The 20,153-nt window shown below is 40.5% G+C and overlaps 1 protein-coding gene and 2 long non-coding RNA genes across 4 annotated transcripts in view; all 3 read right to left on the bottom strand.

The window, feature by feature from the left end:
• Positions 1-20,153, bottom strand: part of blnk (B cell linker) — a 58,304-nt gene that overhangs the window by 27,324 nt on the left and 10,827 nt on the right. For both annotated transcript variants that reach the window (XM_061744751.1, XM_061744750.1), the window contains exon 3: positions 8,476-8,522. In XM_061744751.1, coding sequence (XP_061600735.1) covers positions 8,476-8,522 — 47 coding nt within the window. The remainder of the gene's footprint in view (positions 1-8,475; positions 8,523-20,153) is intronic.
• LOC133463291 (uncharacterized) lies at positions 3,037-4,550 on the bottom strand. Its single transcript, XR_009784344.1, has 3 exons — positions 4,152-4,550; positions 3,921-4,065; positions 3,037-3,843 (listed from the first exon to the last, which is right to left on the bottom strand). It is a non-coding gene; the product is annotated as an uncharacterized LOC133463291 (long non-coding RNA).
• Positions 5,713-7,953, bottom strand: LOC133463290 (uncharacterized). Its single transcript, XR_009784343.1, has 3 exons — positions 6,506-7,953; positions 6,274-6,418; positions 5,713-6,196 (listed from the first exon to the last, which is right to left on the bottom strand). It is a non-coding gene; the product is annotated as an uncharacterized LOC133463290 (long non-coding RNA).

Here is a 20,153-nt window from a genome sequence, read left to right as displayed (position 1 = left end):
AATGCACCTGGCCTAATTGGTTTTCTGATGTGCTTCAGCTTTTTATTTCTGAATTTTATTTATTTAACTGTATTTGCATTGCATTTTTGAATGAATCATGTGCTTGAGCTTTTTCTTTTGAATTTCATTTATGAAACACTTCACCAATAAAAATGTGGATTTCAAATCTTCTCTTCTTAGTGTATTCAATTGATTAGTCATGAACTGCAATTTTGTAATGTCCTAGGATTCTAATTCTTTATTTGGGAACCTTTAGCAGATATGAGATTAAAATGTGATTTAATTAGATTAATTATTTATAAATCCAGTAATTAATTAGATACATTTTTTTAATCGCCTGACTGCACTAATGATCATACATGTATGTCTGTAACACAGACATTCAAAAATACTTAGAGCTTTTAGACCTGCATCCACCACTCTCTCCTTTACACACACTCTCTCACACATACACACTTTTCTATTTGTCCTTTTATTTTTTACATTTGTCTCTTATGTTACCATGTCTGTTCTTTTTTTTAACACACTTCACCACTAAGACACATCACATAGACATTGCAGCAGTCACCACTCTAAACACACTGCACCCATCACTGTCTTGTCTTTTCACTTTGGTGATTTTATTCCTCTCTGTCAGAATATGGAATTCAAATAGTAATAAAATATGTTAGACTAAACAGTCAAAGAGGACCGGTTAAGGACACACACACTTACACACATTCACGCACTTTAAGAAAACTTACATTTGCTGCAAGATTAAAATGCATGTGTATGCTATGGATAAAGGTTTTTACCATTTTAAAAAAAGGAAAGGAGAGAGTTGTCCAAAGAGCTTGGTAACATAATTGTAAGTAAGAAAGATAAAATCAAAGACTCCAAGCAGATTCATGTGTTTGTGGCTACATTTGCAAATGTCATGAAGACGTAAACGTCAATAAAAGTGTAACCAACTTTCCAGGAAGTGACTTCAAGAGGAAATGAAACCCCCGGCTGAACGGAGGGATAGTTTAGGATTCGCTTCTGGGCCGAGGAGCTGAGAATCACACGTGTCAAGAGTTTCCAAGCATCTCCAGTCACATTTCCATTTTTGATAATAAAGGTTGCAGAACCCCTGACCTAAAGGATGAAATCAGCCACAGCAAAACCACAGCATGACCCAGCGATGGTCTGACTGCTCAGGCCTGTGGTTGGGACTCCCAGAGAAGAAAGAAGCAAGATAAAGAAGCAGTGGCAGAAGGAAAGGACACAAAAACTCAAGTTTCTTTTCCACCTACAGTGGTGGGAGAAGTACCAGCCAGTCAGGCCATGTCACAATTTCATCACTGAACTTGGGGCCTAAGGAGAAGCCTCTCCCGGGTAGAGCAGGACCGGTATCTCCAAGGCCGGTGCAGACTGGATGAAGCATTCAGCAACTACAAACATTAGTGTTGTGACTTCACTTGATTTGACCCAAACAAACAAGAAAAAAATTAAAAAAAAACAATTCACCGAGGCGCTGATTTACCGGTAACAGATGACGCGTCTCCTTGGGCAGCATGTCAGCTGAATGAAAGATTGTCCATAAACATCCTCTGTGATGTTCAAAAAGGGTATTTACCGTATTTTCTGGACTATAAGCCGTATCTGCTCTATTTAAAAAAAAAATAAATATATACAAGCCGCATCCGCTCTATTTAAAAAAAAAGATATTTAGCCGCAGATATTTATGTTGTTAGATTAGATATTTACTACATGTACAGGAGGATTTTGAACTGTAAATGATGTGCATGTTTGTACCTAAATAGATCCTTTCCTAACAGTGTCTTTTAACACGGCAGCAACTTTGCTGATTAAAACGGGACAGAACCAAGAGAAAATAACCGGTATTTATTTATCTATTTATCTGTTTGAAATCTGCTTCTACTTCTATCTGCTAAAGAAGAAGTAGCGTATTCTTCTTTGCATTTGTTTTGTCTTAGTTTTGATTCTAATTCCAGTTAAAGCGCCCCGAGCGGTGGAAGAAGCTGCACCTTTGTATAAACTGCACGGTTCAAAACCTATGACAAAAGTAGCAGCTTATAGTCCAGAAAATACGGTATTTGTACACAAGAGCTCCTTTCTATACAGCAAACTACATGCACTTATAAAGCTAGAAGTTGCATGAAACCAGTAAAGCTGTACGACCAAAACTGCAACAATGTGACGCCAAAGTTAAGACGGTCAGAAAACTGTCCGCTCACCGGCGACCAGCACACCTGCCGGGATTAGCCTCACCTTTATGAAACCTGTTCCCCCAAACTACATTTACCACCTGTGCAAAAATGGCACTACAACAATTCACATACCCACAAGTTATTAAATGGGGAGCACAACACAATATAAAACTGGCTCTAACAATTAGAAAGCGTTTTGCTGGCTGTGGACCATGAAGTAGGGAAAATCTCCACTTTGTAGAACGCCTTAATACTAATAATAAAAGCAGACACCGGGGAGGGAATATTGCACCTTTGTGGAAACGTGAAGAGGAGGTGAATCGAGACGGGGAAAAGTGAGAATCCACTGTTGGCCTTAATAACCAGTCACAGTTTGTGAGCTCTCTGGTCATATTAGAGGGGAAAAGAACATAAAAAAAGGAATAAAAACAACACATTTCAACTAATTATAACAATATAACCAGTAATTACTGTGCAGGGCTGCGATTGAATTAGCATTTGTCATTTTTCCATGAAACAGGAACAGTGAGCTTTATTCAGAGGGCAAAGTACCTGAAAATAACTGGATATTATCAGTTTAAAGACATTCCTGCAGATTTCCCCTCACTACCGTTACTATACTACTAAACTTGCTCGTGCTGCAACCTGCAGAACTTACTACAGAGAAGACTCTGAAGTTAAGAATGTTGTACTTCAGCGAGGATGTAAGTGTTTGTTTAATTAATTTTACAAGGATTATAAACATTTAGATAAAAAATGACACCAGTGAAAGAAATGACATGAACATGTGGACCGATCGTCAACACTTGTTAAGGGCTAACGTGAAATTTCGATTGACTGATACACCAGAGACTGACTGTTATGAAAATATAATTTTATTATTTTAGTTTAAATAAAATCAGTTTCTTTTGAAATACTTTACCCGGAGGTCAATAAAAATGGAGTCACACTTCGACAATATTTTTGGGGCAGGGATGAAGTGATTTTCGCGCTTGACAGGGCTGAGGCCCACCAGCAGGGGGGGGGCAAGCCACCAAGGGATGAAGCCAGAGTCCGAACAATAGCATGCAAGCACACGTGTCACACTCACTGCAAACCAAAGAAGTAAATTAAATAAACCAAAAACTGAGCATACGTGGAATGCACACACACAGAAGTAGGACACCACCACCGAAAGGGTTGGCTGCCACCCTGCCGTGAAACGCTCAGCACCTGAAAAGCAAAGAAACAAAAAAGGGGTTTAAGGAGGAAAACAAAATAAGTACACAAACATATGAAACCAATATAAACAGCTCAAAAGTAATGGGAGGGGACAAAACCAAAGATTGACCACTGTGGTTGCTGACCACGCACAATATATCAGTTACACAAGGTAACAAGGGCGACAAAACCCAAGTTACCCCAAATTAACCCAAAAGGAGCATCCCCACACCACACTCTAGACACACACACACCAACTAGTCTCACAACCACTCACTCGCACGCACACCCTCTCTCACACGCGCACAATAGCTAAAACTTAGTATAAAAATGCTTTGATGCTTGGTGGTCTTGCAGACTCTTCACACGGGCGACAGCGTCAGTCCAACCAGGACACTGCTTGGTAACTTCAGGTTGACAAGAACGGCAGCGGGACCAAATCCGGCAACCCCTAAAATACATACAAACACTTAATTGATGCTACAAATAATAACTGCCGAAAGTAAGATTCGTTAAAAGAGCACATACCAGATGATGCCAGGCGTCTTAATTAATCTTAGTGAGGCTCGCCCAATTCCACAAGTCGCCCGATTAACAGACGCTCGGAGCGAGCCCCAAAAACTCACAGAATGCGCGCTGCGCAGACTGGAAGGAAACTGGACGCCGGAACGTGCTGAAAAAAAGCGATCAGGTGCAGGTCGGCAGTGAATTAAAAGTAGAAAAGGTGCCATCACAGCATGCTGAAAACAGACTACGTACCAGTTGCAATTAAGCACGGAATCTTTCTGCAAGATCCGCTTCTGACACGAGCCGGCCAAAGCCACAGGTGGATGAGGAACGAGACAGGAACCGACCGGGACCCGCAGTGGGCGGGGGCGAAGAGTCGCGCTTTGTTTCCGGGTTCCCCATCACCTCCCCTTAAATAGGCCAGCGACGCACGCCATTGGTCGAGGCTTCTCACTCACAAATAAGCACTTATTCAGTGCGTCTTACCACAATCTGCCCCCAGCTTTTCAATCGGCGTCCCGCCGATGCACTGGCAAGCAATCACACTAGGGTTCTGCGATGGCTGATCAGCCACCAGGTTACTGGAACACGCAGCCCCCTTTACGGAGGTCACAGAACCAAGAACTCGGACACCAAGGTCCGAGCCCAAATAACGCAGCTGCCGTCAAGCAGCTTCAACATTATTTTGTATGAAGATAAACTTCACCAAATTTGCCTTAAGAAAAAAAAAAAAAAAAAGAAAGTGTAGCACTCAGCGCTAACTCCCACAAGTCGTCTGATTAACAGACGCTCTTTCAAAAAATAAATTCACAAGTCGTCCGATTAACAGACGCTCTTTGAAGAAATAAATTCACAAGTCGTCCGATTAACAGACGCTCTTTGAAGAAATAAATTCACAAGTCGTCCGATTAACAGACGCTCTTTGAAGAAATAAAGTTAAAAACATGTAATGAACATAAACGCTACCACCTCAACGCCTGGTCCCTGGCGGAGAAGTGGCATGCCCTTTCGCAGAAATCTGCTTCTTCAATCAAGTCAGTTATCGTCATCCCGGACTTCCCTGGAAACATTGAGCATTTTCACGGGGAACAAATACCAGCCTCTCGGTCACTAAGGACCCAGAAGCAAAGAATGTATCGCCAGCGCTTGTCGAACTTCGTCTCGTCCTCCATACTTCAAAACTCAGCTCACCGTGTTGCCAAAGGTTTCAGTCCACAGCCAGAGGAATACACTGCCAACCTCCACACTGGGCTCACTGCCGTTCTTGCCAACACACTCACACAAAAATAGAAAAGACGTTACTTGAAATGCCTGAAAATTAAAATTTCCCTTTTTTTTTTCTTTTTCAACAGACCACCAACCACTTTCAAAAACAAAATTCAAAACAATAGTCGCTGGTGTTTAGAAGTCAATCCTGCCAACAACGCCAAATGTGGACCGATCGTCAACACTTGTTAAGGGCTAACGTGAAATTTCGATTGACTGATACACCAGAGACTGACTGTTATGAAAATATAATTTTATTATTTTAGTTTAAATAAAATCAGTTTCTTTTGAAATACTTTACCCGGAGGTCAATAAAAATGGAGTCACACTTCGACAATATTTTTGGGGCAGGGATGAAGTGATTTTCGCGCTTGACAGGGCTGAGGCCCACCAGCAGGGGGGGGGCAAGCCACCAAGGGATGAAGCCAGAGTCCGAACAATAGCATGCAAGCACACGTGTCACACTCACTGCAAACCAAAGAAGTAAATTAAATAAACCAAAAACTGAGCATACGTGGAATGCACACACACAGAAGTAGGACACCACCACCGAAAGGGTTGGCTGCCACCCTGCCGTGAAACGCTCAGCACCTGAAAAGCAAAGAAACAAAAAAAGGGGTTTAAGGAGGAAAACAAAATAAGTACACAAACATATGAAACCAATATAAACAGCTCAAAAGTAATGGGAGGGGACAAAACCAAAGATTGACCACTGTGGTTGCTGACCACGCACAATATATCAGTTACACAAGGTAACAAGGGCGACAAAACCCAAGTTACCCCAAATTAACCCAAAAGGAGCATCCCCACACCACACTCTAGACACACACACACCAACTAGTCTCACAACCACTCACTCGCACGCACACCCTCTCTCACACGCGCACAATAGCTAAAACTTAGTATAAAAATGCTTTGATGCTTGGTGGTCTTGCAGACTCTTCACACGGGCGACAGCGTCAGTCCAACCAGGACACTGCTTGGTAACTTCAGGTTGACAAGAACGGCAGCGGGACCAAATCCGGCAACCCCTAAAATACATACAAACACTTAATTGATGCTACAAATAATAACTGCCGAAAGTAAGATTCGTTAAAAGAGCACATACCAGATGATGCCAGGCGTCTTAATTAATCTTAGTGAGGCTCGCCCAATTCCACAAGTCGCCCGATTAACAGACGCTCGGAGCGAGCCCCAAAAACTCACAGAATGCGCGCTGCGCAGACTGGAAGGAAACTGGACGCCGGAACGTGCTGAAAAAAAAGCGATCAGGTGCAGGTCGGCAGTGAATTAAAAGTAGAAAAGGTGCCATCACAGCATGCTGAAAACAGACTACGTACCAGTTGCAATTAAGCACGGAATCTTTCTGCAAGATCCGCTTCTGACACGAGCCGGCCAAAGCCACAGGTGGATGAGGAACGAGACAGGAACCGACCGGGACCCGCAGTGGGCGGGGGCGAAGAGTCGCGCTTTGTTTCCGGGTTCCCCATCACCTCCCCTTAAATAGGCCAGCGACGCACGCCATTGGTCGAGGCTTCTCACTCACAAATAAGCACTTATTCAGTGCGTCTTACCACAAACAGACAAACGGGCAGCTGCAGTCAGGCAGGCATGAAACTTCACAACACACAAACGGAAATGATCTGTGTGTGTGTGTGTGTGTGTGTGTGTGTGTGTGGGTGTGTGCGTGCGTGCGTGCGTGCGTGCGTGCGTGCGTGCGTGTGTGTGTGTGTGTGAACACGTGCACCCACAGCTGTGAACACCCAGAGACTCATGGCCGTTTTACTTCCTCACCTTCTATTATTTCTGTATTCTTTATTATTTATTTATTATTTAAGTAAATATAGTTTTCATAGAATCCAATCAGCTTGGAATCAACGGCTCAATCAATTCCTTTACATTTGTGTTCATAATGAACATCATCCGGCCACACTGGGCCTCAGGATGAGGCAAACAAAACCTTAGAAGAACAATAACGTGTATTTTCTGTCACCTTGTTCTCAATAAACATGAATCCTGTTAGAAATATGTGGGTAACACTAAGTACCCCCTTATTGATGTTTCGTCTAAGTGCTGCCAATCATCCGTTGTTAATGAATTGGTCATAGCAAGTCTGTGTCAGTGTCTGACATTTCCCCCAGTTTGTGTTTCTGTTCTGCCCCGTCTGTCTTCCATCTGCCCTGATTGTTCACACCTGTGTCTCGTTACCCTGTGTATATCTGGTCCTGTCTTTCCCCTGCTCCTTGTCGTTCCGTACTGTTTGCTCCTTCCATGTTGTCTCATAGTTTTTGGATCCCTGTTTCTGTTCTGCCTCTTTTTGATCCTGCCCAGCAGCGCTTTTGGTTCTTGTTTTTGTGTTTTTGCTTCAATAAATCCTGTTTTTTGGAACTCCTGCCTCTCGCTCTCCTGCATCTGGGTCCTCAATCAACCGCTCCTTGACAGAACGGAACGACCAATATGGACCCAGCGGGAGAAAGTTTTGCCTTCTGGGACATCGTGTACCGGGCAGAACTTTTGATTCCTGGTTGGCGGCACCCGGAGGACGTAACTTTGGCCGTGTTTTTGCCTTAAGTTATTGCTGCTAAAGATGGGGGTACTTAGTATTGCTCATGTGTTTTTTATTTTTTTTATTTATTTTTATTCGTTCTTCATTTGTGTTCAAATAATAAAGGAACGATGAAAAATGTGATATGCTCATATTTGAAGTTGTATTTACCACATACACGAAGACCTGCTACGATCAGCTGATTTTATTTACCTCTTAAGCACATCATTAAGAGAAGAAGTATTACAACAACCAAACCAAAGGAACAACCAAAAAAGGTTTTTTATCTTAGTTTAGTTCCAAAACCAAAGAGTATATTTATTTGTGTTTGGCAAAGCCACTTAAATGGTGGATTAAATAAATAATTAAATACTGTGTTACAAAAGCAACAATTCCAGCAGCTTCAGTAAGTCGACAAATTATGTTTGATGTTTCTCTTTCTTTCTGTTTTAAAAATTTTAAGAAAATATCTTTTATTGTGTTGCTCGCCCTGTATATTTTTAAATTAATCTGAATGTTGAAATCTGTTAATAAATGTGTCTTTTGTTGTTTTTCTTTTAAAAGAGAAGTATTAACCTTTGCACAACTGTAGGTACAATAAAAAGACAAAGTATTGCATGCTTTATGAAATAATTTCATTGCTACTCAAAATGTTTGTTCAAATTATGAAAAAAGCTACAAAAAGAAGAAAACATAGAAGAAATGAAGAACTGAAGGATGAAAGAAAACAGGAGTATGATACCAGGCATATGAAATATTACTTACGGCTGATGAATGAGACTAAACTTGCTGATGTCACATTCTGACAAGTTCTAAAAAACAAAAACACACAAATCAGAGAAAAATCAACTCACTGTGGCAGAAAAATGAATAACTGAAAACATGGTTTCACTGCAGGTTTATCGCCTTCAATGAGAACTTTACTAAACATGATTTGGAATGATTTGATTTGATTTGAAGATTTTATTTTGAACATGTATGTTAAAAAAAGAGTACGGTACAAAAAAGTAAAAAAACAATACAAATATATATATAAGACAAGTTTCAATAAGTTTACTTATAAAACACCCATACCTACTTTAATCTGTTCAATATAGTGATATAATACTCAATTATATGTACATATAAATATAGTCAAAATCAAACAAATCAAGGCAAACATATATATATAATAGAGAACAATAGACAGCAATGATATAACAATACACTTGAATAACTATATAAGAGTAAATATGCTGTATATACTGGTTCATATATTTACCTTCAATTATATACCGTACATAAAAATTACTATAAATCTATATATCGACATATTCACATATAACCATAAATCAATATATATTAATAGAGATATAGATATATAAATACTGTATGTATAATATGACTCAATCTATCTATCTCAATCTCAATATATCCATAATATACATCTATATATCTACATAATATATTAATAAATGTACATATCTACATGTATCTGTAGGAATTCTTTCTTTCTACTTTATTTTTCCGACGAAATGAGGGTCTTTTTTCCCCCTAAACGTGCCCCAAAAGTCACCAAATTTTGCACCAAGCCAGGCCTGGTGAAAAATGTGATATTTCATGGTTTGCATTAATGGGCGTGGCCTAATGGCTCAACAGCGCCCCCTAGAAAACTTTGTGCCTCAAGCCCCACAATACGGTTTGACGTACATGCACGAAAATCGGTACACACCTGTATCATGTCACAACTTAAAGAAAAGTCTCTTGGCGCCATGGCCCAAACCCAACAGGAAGTCGGCCATTTTTAATTAATTGTTTTGGTTAATTTTGGCGCAATTTATGCAATTTCTTCGGCAGTTAATACGACCCGAACCGTAATGTGCCCCCAAGTGTGTTATACATCAAAATGTGCGTCTCCATCCTGCGACGATGGGCATTACTTTTCTCAGTTAAAAGCGTTACCGTGGCGACGATAGACGCCAAATAGCGCCCCCCCCCCCCTTCATCTGATTGGTCCATATTTGATAGTTCCTACTTTCTGCCATAACTTTTGAATGGTTTGACATAAAGACTCGTGGGTGGTGTCATCGGACTCGGTTTTGAGTCCTTGACCATAATTGGTGCAAATTAGCCCCCCCCCCCTTCATCTGATTGGTCCATATTTGATAGTTCCTATTTTCTACTATAACTTTTGAATGGTTTGACATAGAGAGTCGTGGGTGGTGTCATTTCTGATGATGATTATGATGATAAGTTGAGTTTTATGTGAACAGCAAAGGCACTTTTTATAGTATTATTGACCTGAGGGCCCGTTCATCGCTGCTTGCACTTTAATTTTTTAAATTGTGATATGTTTTGACTTTTTTTTATCTCCATATTGGGATGAAAGTGCAGTATCTCTCAGGAGACGGTAGATGGCAGCACCTCCCTGCAGCACAGTTTGTTTTCAAGCCTCTACAGTTCTGTATTTCTGAGCTCAGCTGAGTGACAGTCGAACCTGCAGGGTCAGATATGGACACAAATACTGCCAGGATTTATTCCTGTTTCACAAAGCGCTGCATCTTAGCAAAGGTTTCGCCGGCGACCTGGTTGTTGCTCATTATAAGCAGCAACTTTCCTCAATGGGAAACGATGATGGCTATGAAAGGCCATTACAAAGGGTGCAGAACCCCTAGAAAAAAGGGAAAAAACACAGGAATAAAAGCGCTGCTCCTGAGGCGATATCCTCTAAACACCTACAGCGTCAAATATTAAAAAAAAAAGGAAAAAAAAAAGTATTGACCTGGCTGTTATGCCGTATTTTATTTTGGTCATATTTTAATGTCAGCGGTGCAGTAAGGAAATTGTGATTCCTAAATGAAAGGAAAATGATTACCATAAAATATGCAAAAAAATCTGGCTAAATTATTTATTTCCCCCTTTTCATTCATAATTCATGGCTCCAGGTCGTTTCTTGCTCCGTGTCTCCTCTGTTTCAAAGTGAAGTAACAAAGACCCACAACAACAGTTTTTTAAGAGAGCAGGATGGCGTGCAGGAAGGTGCTGCATGTGGCCGAGCAGAAACAGAAAAGGTTCTTTTAAGAAAGAATCTAAAATGATAAAGATATGAATAATATAAGCATCGACTTAAGCCTCCTGTGAAACATGTTTTTATTATACTTTTCTAAAGTTGTTTCTGCCTTTATATTAGATTTTCTACATGCAGGAGTTTAAAGGTGCAGTCCACACAAGGTTAAGGTATTCATGCTGGAAGTTTGGGGCAACAAAAGATTAATTACCTTCAGGAATAAAGCCATAAAAACAGTGCCAACCTTTTAAACAGAGCTTGTGATTTATTCATTTGTGAATCAGTGTGGGATCACTTAATTTGAAAAGGGGCTGCACCTCCTTCAGAAGTTGACCCTAAACCCTCACACATGTCAGCTCGAACATCGCTTAGAAGAAAGAAAAAAAAAAGAAAATCAGACTTAGCCTTTTGACACAGAATCAAAATATCAAATAGTCGTCTCCTCCGTGGCCACTCAGGTTCGACTCCCGGCTTGAATTATAGATAGACGTGTCTGTGATTCTTCAAATGAGAGTTTCCACAAACTGCAGCCTCTCCTTTGTACTGCAGATGTGGAACCCGCTAATATACAACCGCCGTCTGTTGCATCTTAATGTTCACATTACGCACACAGCAAATCTGCCAGTGTTAATATGTCAGTGTTGGTTGTAGCTAGTATTATTTTATCACAATTTAGATAACAAGTAATACTTTCTACGGAAGAGTATTAGGGCCATGCAGGAGAAAAAATATTTGAGAGGGGAAGGAGAAAAAAGTCGAAATGTCGAGAAAAAAGTCGAAATGTCGAGATTAATGTTGAAATACAATTTCCAGAAAAAAGTCGAAATGTCTAAAAAAAAGTCGAAGTGTCGAGAAAAAAGTCGAAATGTCGAGAATAATGTTGAAATACAATTTCCAGTAAAAAGTCGAAATGTCGAGAAAAAAGCTGAAATGTCGGGATTAATGTTGAAATACAATTTCAAGAATAAAGTCAAAATTTCATGAATAAAGTCGAAATTGCGCCTTTTTTCCCAACATTTCAACTTTATTCACGAAATTTTGATTTTTTTCTCAACATTTCGACTTTTTTCTCGAAATTGTACTTCAACATTAATCTCGACATTTCGATTTTTTTATCAATATTTCGACTTTTTTCTCGAAGTGCATAATGAAAAAAAAACTTCCTCCTCTAAAATATTATTTTTATTTTTCTCCTGCCTGGCCCTAATACTCTTCCATAACTTTCAGAGTAGTATTAGTAGTATTAGTGTATACCACAGTGCTGGTACTGTTGGATCTCAGTGCAGCTTTGACACCGTTAATATAACCATTATTTCATCCTGCTAAAATGAGAATAAGAAAGAAACACACAAGGACTTGTAGTACCAGAAACAGACACAGGGTGGCAGCACCAGCCCCGGCCCGCGCCACTGGGACTCTTCACAGCGCGACGAGGACGGGAAACTCATAATCCGTTGGACTGGAGAATGAGCAGAGGTGGTCCGGTGTCAATGATTTTATTTGTGTGTTTCCAGGTTGGTTATTTATGTTTTGATGTGACCTCAGATGTTTTTAAGTTAATATGAAAACCCCGGACGTAAAGTCGAGAAGTTACGAGTTCAGTTACTAAGTACAGTGAATCCAAGCGTACGTGACAACCGAGTATGTGAAGATGGCGGCCGCTGCCGCAGCTAGATTACATGTACTTTTTATTTATTTATTTTGGCTCCCCGGCATTTGTGGGTTGTTATTAAGAATTGTGTGATACATGATTCAGGTTGGACATTATTACTGTGTGTGTGTGTGTGTGTGAGAGCAGCAGTGTTTGTGTAGTGTCTAGCTCAGCACTAAAGATAATATTAAGCTACAAGCTAACACCAGCTACGGCTGTTGCCACGGTAACGCAAGCCCGAGTTCAAAGCCAAAAGGCTAAGCTATCGGTCAGCTATGTTGTTTAATTTGTGTTAATGTTGTATAACGTGAGTTAGTGACTGCAATAATTATTATTCTGTTATGTTAAGTGAACACTTAATTTACTTTATGTACTTTAGGTACAAAAATACTCTTTCAGTAAGAGACAGAAAAGTTTGTACATGATTGCTCAGATTACATGATTAGTGATGTGTGTTTGAGAAAAGAGTGTACATGATTGATGAGATTACATGATTAGTTATAGACATTATGCATGATTACAAAGAAAAATGTTTGTCTTTGGTTTAATGCAAAGGATATTGGTTGTTTTGTTGTTTATTTCTGAAAGAAAAACTAAAATATACATTTCCTGGAAATGTTTCATAAATATGGTTGATACCAATGCGTTAATGCAGACAATATACAGAAATAATTAATTGTTGCAGTGAACAGTTAAAGAAAATGTGTGAATAAATATAATCCGTTGGACTGGAGAATGAGCAGAGGTGGTCCGGTGTCACTAATTCTATTTGTGTGTTTCCAGTACGCCAGGTCCAGGATTATCTATCTGCTAGCGGCCCAGCCGGGACCCGCTACACATGGAACAAATCAGTGAGTGGCATCATTTTCTTCAAATGAACAAAAACAAAACTAAAGTATTTGTTTTTGGACCAAAAGAAGAGTGTTTAAGAGTGAGCACACAGCTTCGGGTATTACAACTACAAACCACCGATAAGGTCCGAAATCTGGGTGTAGTCATGGACTCAGACTCGAGGGAGACAGAACCGGTGTTCGTAAACCCATCGGTCTCGTGACCGAATGGTCCTTTCGTTGTTATAAATAGTCTATGTCACACAGACTTCCCTAAAAGGGGCCCCGCTGCCTCTTTGATAGAGCAGATCTATCAAAATAAGAAGAATCAACACATCTGGCAGTGAGAAACGAAAGAAATAATTAAAGCTGCAAGCAGCGATGAACGGCCCTTCACCCTTGTAACATTCAGGCTGCAGTGGAAGCTTGTGTGACTTGATGTAGATTCTTCAGTCCTGGACATTTAGTGGATGAAACCACCCAAGACTCTCTATATCAAACCATTCAAAAGTTATGGCAGAAAGTAGGAACTTTCAAATATGGACCAATCAGATGAAGGGGGGGCACGCTTTTTGGCGTCTATCGTCGCCACGGTAACGCTTTTGACTGAGAAAAGTAATGCGCGTTTTCGCAGGATGGAGATGAACATTTTGATGTATAACACACCTGGGTGCACGTTACGGTTCGGGCGAAGAAGCGGCTGAAGGATAGGCATACATTTTGCCAAAATTACACGATTAATTCAAAATGGCCGACTTCCTGTTGGGTTTCGGCCATGGCGCCAAGAGACTTTTCTTTAAGTTGCGACATGATACAGGTGTGTACCGATTTTCGTGCATGTACGTCAAACCGTATTGTGGGGAACTATCGAATATGGACCAACCAGATGAAGGCGGGGCACACTTTTTGGCGTCTATTGTCGCCACGGTAATGCTTTTGACTGAGAAAAGTACAAAAGACGCACATTTTGATGTATAACACACCTGGGTGCACGTTACGGTTCGGGCCGTATTAACGGCCGAAGGAATGGCATAAATTGCGCCAAAATTACACGATTAATTCAAAATGGCCGACTTCCTGTTCGGTTTCGGCCATGGCGCCAAGAGACTTTGAATGTACGTCAAACCGTATTGGGGGGCTTGAGGCACAAATTTTTCTAGAGGGCGCTGTTGAGCCATTAGGCCACGCCCATTAATGCAAACCATGAAATATCACATTTTTCACCAGGCCTGGCTTGGTGCAAAATTTGGTGACTTTTGGGGCACGTTTAGGGGGGCAAAAAGGCCCTCATTTCGTCGGAAAAATAACGAGGAAACGAGGAAGACAAGGAAAAAAAAAAAAGAATTCCTACAGATGCTATGTAGTATTTGTAAAAAAAAAAAAAAGGCTTCAAAAGCTAATCTGTGGGTAAAGTCGCAGGGGAGTTGTCCAGTTCTTCTTACAAGCGTTTTTTTTGTGGAAGCACTGGAGAGAGGGATCGTGGCGGTGCGGAGCTGGCTGTCACTTTTTTTATTTCACATATCACCAGATGTGATCTCATGCAGTAACGACATCTCAGCCTCTAAACATGGCATTTCAATTATATTCAATCTGTCTATTGAAATAGCACCATTTTAGCACTATAATAGCACTATATACAAACATAATGTTGGAGTGCTTTATTGAAAAAATCATATTTGTCTATTTCAGTTCAGTTTAATTTAGTATAGAGTCATTTCAATTGCATTGCAATCTGTTTCAGTGCATTACAACTAAGCATGTTAGTATTTATAAAGAGGACCGTTTGTGAAAAGCATATCTTTACTAAGACGTCCCGTGGATTGGATCGAGTGTTTGGGTGTTAGGCATCGGGGATGGAAGAAGAGGGGAAGAAATCAATCTCAACTTGAAGACGTGCCCAGCAGACCCGAGCATTTGAGTCACAAATGTAAATGTACTGTATTTATATAGCCCTTTACAGCCACCTCTAGGTGAGCCAAAGTGCTTTACAGAATAAAACATACAGAAATACATATATATATATATAAAACATATAATCAGACAGACATAAGACAGAGCAAAAAAAATGGAATAAAAAAAGAATTAAAGCTTCAAGCAGCGATGAACGGGCTCTCGTGCGTGCAATTTTCACCAATAAAAGTCAAGGACTCAAAACTAAGTCCGATGACACCACCCACTAGTCTTTATGTCAAACCATTCAAAAGTTATGACAGAAAGTAGGAACTATCAAATATGGACCAATCAGATGAAGGGGGGGCGCGCTTTTTGGCGTCTATCGTCGCCACGATAACGCTTTTGACTGAGAAAAGTAATGCGCATCTCAGGATGGAGACACACATTTTGATGTATAACACACCTGGGTGCACGTTACGGTTCGGCCGAAGAAACAGCTGAAGGAATGGCATAAATTGCGCCAAAATGACACGACTAATTGAAAATGGCCGACTTCCTGTTGGGTTTGGGCCATGGCGCCAAGAGACTTTTCTTTAAGTTGTGACATGATACAGGTGTGTACCGATTTTCGTGCATGTACGTCAAACCGAAGGCCAGACTGGGGGGGTCGGGACGTCAGCAGCACACAGCAGGCATCCACGCAGGCAGGTGGAAACAGCAGCAGGATGACCAGAGGGGGGGTGGGGGCGCAGGCAGGTGGAAGCAGCAACGGGATGACTGGGGATGGGGGGGGGGGGGGACCGGGACCACAGGCCAGCATGCAGTTCCCGAAGCTCTGGCCTGCAAACATGCACAAAAGAGAAAAAAGGGGGGCCGGCACAAGAAACTACAGGTGCGATGGACAAAAAAAATGATAGCTATGACATACTTAAATAAATAAATATGGAAAAGGAGAAGAGAGGAAGGGAAGAGGAGAGGAGAAGAAAGGTGAGATCATGTCGGTGCCCCCCTGCAGCATAGGCCTATAGCAGCATATCTACCACCAAGCTATATTTGAGACTAACTATTATAGTCTTGTTCTATAGCTGCAACTATGACTACTGACTCTAACACACTAGAGTTTACACTACCTACCTGCGTAGCAGTGAAAAGATAGGTTGTGCCTGGCTATAATAGACCCAAGTCTATGGGTCCTAAGTCTACAACCCGTTGATGGTTTGAGAGGACAGGAAAGAGAAGCAAACTAACAAACACAAAAGCATGACACTAAGAAACAAACCCCAAAACATTTTTAGATGTTATTTAAAATGCCCCGTGGTCCAGTCGCTGGAAAGCTCAGAGAAAAGCTCCCACGGTGTGAGTAAATGAAGGTGGTGTGTCACTGTGAAACCTCATGCAAGCGGGTCACCGCTGCTGTCTCCGTTCACGGCCAACAACAAAACCACGTATGCTGTTTATAACGAGCTGCTTTTTACAGGATACAGCAGCGTTACAGCAGCGTGGTCACAACAGTCTCTGGCTCTTTCACATCATCTTTAAAGCCTTGTGGTGGAGAGACGTTCCACATGACGCTCACAGACCTGCACTAAAGCTTTCACAATCACATTCGGGCTTGACAGGCTTTTTCTTCCCTCCTTTCTGACTACTACTCTTTTTTCTGCTTTTATCCGTTACATGAAAACTGTGTCAACATTCAAATTGGATCTAGCGAGGCTAAAACTGGACTGATCTCTCTGAAAAATCATCAAACCTTTGCTTTTTCTTTTAAAACAGAAGGAAAATAAATGTGACATCCACACAAAGCCAATATCACTCGTATTTTAGTGTCACTGCATATTCTTGATACTTACATCAAATAATAATGTTATACTCACACACACACACACACACACTAGGAATGGGTGATATTTTACCGTTCACGATAAACCGTCAAAAAAATTCCCCACGGTAAGAATTTGTATCTCACGGTAAAAACGATAAATTTCTGTTGATGATGATTTTGTGTGAAGCTGATTTATGGTTCTGTGTTAAATCAACAAAGAAGGGAAGGAAGGAAGGAAGGAAGGAAGGAAGGAAGGAAGGAAGGAAGGAAGGAAGGAAGGAAGGAAGGAAGGAAGGAAGGAAGGAAGGAAGGAAGGAAGGAAGGAAGGAAGGAAGGAAGGAAGGAAGGAAGGAAGGAAGGAAGGAAGGAAGGAAGGAAGGAAGGAAGGAAGGAAGGAAGGAAGGAAGGAAGGAAATGAGCCAGAAAGAAAGAAAGAAAGAAATGAGCCTGAAAGAAAAAAAAGAAAGAAAGAAAGAAATGAGCCAGAAAGAAAGAAAGAAAGAAATGAGCCAGAAAGAAAGAAAGAAAGAAAGAAACAAAGAAACAAAGAAACAAAGAAATGAGCCAGAAAGAAAGACAGAAAGAAAGAAAGAAAGATTTGAGCCTGAAAAAAAAGAAAGAAAGAAAGAAAGAAAGAAAGAAATGAGCCAGAAAGAAAGAAAGAAAGAAAGAAAGAAAGAAAGAAACAAATGAGCCAGAAAGAAAGAAAGAAAGAAATGAGCAAGAAAGAAAGAAAGAAAGAAAGAAGGATAAATTCCCGTTGATACGTGTAACACGTACGTGTTTGTGTAACAAACATGGCCGATCTGAGTCAGTCAATTTAATTGGTGTAGTTTAGTAACATTTAGTATCTTTTAGAGCAGTGATTTGGCTCCAAAGACTGAATGTGGTGATAGATTTATAGTTACAAAGGTGGAGTTGAATTGGTATTTTTTTATCGTCATTTTTATCGTTAGCGGGATAAATGACAGAAATTATCATGATACATTTTTTAGTCCATACCGCCCATCCCTCACACACACACACACACACACACACACACACACACACACACACACACACACACACACACACACACACACACACACACACACACACACAGCCACATAGATATATACACACACACACACACACACACACATATACATATATTGTAGCCACAGATGTGAGCTTAGCCCGTCCTCTTTGAGTGGCCATTGTTCTTCATGTTGATGTGACGCGCGGCAGCTGAAAGTCACTTCCTCACACGGCTGCCAAACACAAGCGGCGTCTTAGAGATCGAGCCTGACGGCGCTTTTCATCTCCTTACACATCTATTTTACCTTGTCTACCTGTGCGAGCAAACACGCATCAAAAAGGAAGAGATTACCTTCATCTCCACTGTGCTGACACCGTGCTGTCATTCCCATCCCTGCTCGTACTCTGCAGGATTAGATCATACTTTTCCCCCTCACCTCTCATTCCAACCGCTAAATTTAGAGCGAGAGGGAAACTTTTGCCCTTCATTCACGGCGGAGCCTGAAGTTGTCATGTCATGTCATTACATGCGCTTATTTACTTGAGGATTTGATGATCTTTGCCCCCCATCTGCAGCATAAACATCACATGAATATGCAAAGTAAGCTGCTGGATGACATTCGTCAAAAGAGTCAAACATAACTTATTATAAACCTTTTCTTCTTCCCCTTTTTGCTGCAATCGCAGGACAGTGTGCAGCAATAAAAGGTTTCAGCTGCTTTGTATAGAAAAGGAAATGTAAAAAGGAGGTGGCTTATGTGTAATGGTATAAAGATACAACATAAAAACAAAAAAACATATACAGGACTGTCTCAGAAAATTAGAATATTGTGATAAAGTTCTTTATTTTCTGTAATGCAATTAAAAAAAACAAAAATGTCATACATTCTGGATTCATTACAAATCAACTGAAATATTGCAAGCCTTTTATTATTTTAATATGGCTGATTATGGCTTACAGTTTAAGATTAAGATTCCCAGAATATTCTAATTTTTTGAGATACGATATTTGAGTTTTCTTAAACTGTGTAAACCATAATCAGATATTAAAATAATAAAAGGCTTGCAATATTTCAGTTGATTTGTAATGAATCCAGAATGTATGACATTTTTGCATTACAGAAAATAAAGGACTTTATCACAATATTCTAATTTTCTGAGACAGTCCTGTATAGCATTCAATTAAGTACACACTTGCAATTTTAGACTATAAAAGCCCAACTTTAGTTCACAATACTTGCATCAGGTTCTGTATGCTGTTGCAAAGTATATGAAGTGACATTTCATTGCAAGAGTGCATTTCAGCCCAGTTGTCCAGAACAAAAGGGGAAGTTGCAAAGATTAGAAAGAGTTGACATGGAAATGCTAGAAAAATACAGATAAAGGGAAAAAAAGAAAAGAAAAAGGACAATTAAAGCTGCAAGCAGCGATGAACGGGACGGCAGTGGAAGCTTGTATGACTTCATATCGACCAATCAGAAGAAGGGGCGGGGCTAATTTGCAGCAATTATGTTCAAAGACTCAAAACTGAGTCCGATGACACCACCCACGACTCTTTATGTCAAGCCAGTCAAAAGTTATGGCAGAAAATCGGAACTATCAAATATGGACTAATCAGATGATGGGGGGGCCGCGCTTTTTTGGCGTCTAGCGTCGCCATGGCAACGCTTTTGACTGAGAAAAGTAATGCGCATCGTCGCAGGATGGAGATGCATATTTTGATGTATAACACACCTGGGTGCACGTTACGGTTCGGGCGAAGAAACGGCTGAAGAAATGGCATAAATTTTGCCAAAATGATGACGATTAATTCAAAATGTTCAAAATGGCCGACTTCCTGTTCGGTTTCGGCCATGGCTCCAAGAGACTTTTCTTTAAGTTGAGACATGATACAGGTGTGTACCGATTTTCGTGCATGTACGTCAAACCGTATTGTGGGGCTTGAGGCACAAAGTTTTCTAGGGGGCGCTGTTGAGCCGTTAGGCCGAGCCCATTAATGCAAACCAATAAATATTCAAATTTTCCTGACTCGCGTGCAAAATTTCGTCGGAAAAATAAGAAAGAAAGAAAGAAAGAAAGAAAGAAAGAAAGAAAGAAAGAAAGAAAGAAAGAAAAAGAAAATTCCTACAGATACAATAGGGCCTTCGCACTGTAAGTGCTCGGCCCTAAATATGGAAGCTGTGA

This window comes from Cololabis saira, chromosome 17 (assembly GCF_033807715.1).
Source record: "Cololabis saira isolate AMF1-May2022 chromosome 17, fColSai1.1, whole genome shotgun sequence".
NCBI classification, from domain to species: domain Eukaryota; kingdom Metazoa; phylum Chordata; class Actinopteri; order Beloniformes; family Belonidae; genus Cololabis; species Cololabis saira.
Note: the sequence above shows the minus strand (reverse complement) of the source record. Positions and strands in the feature narration are given on the sequence as shown.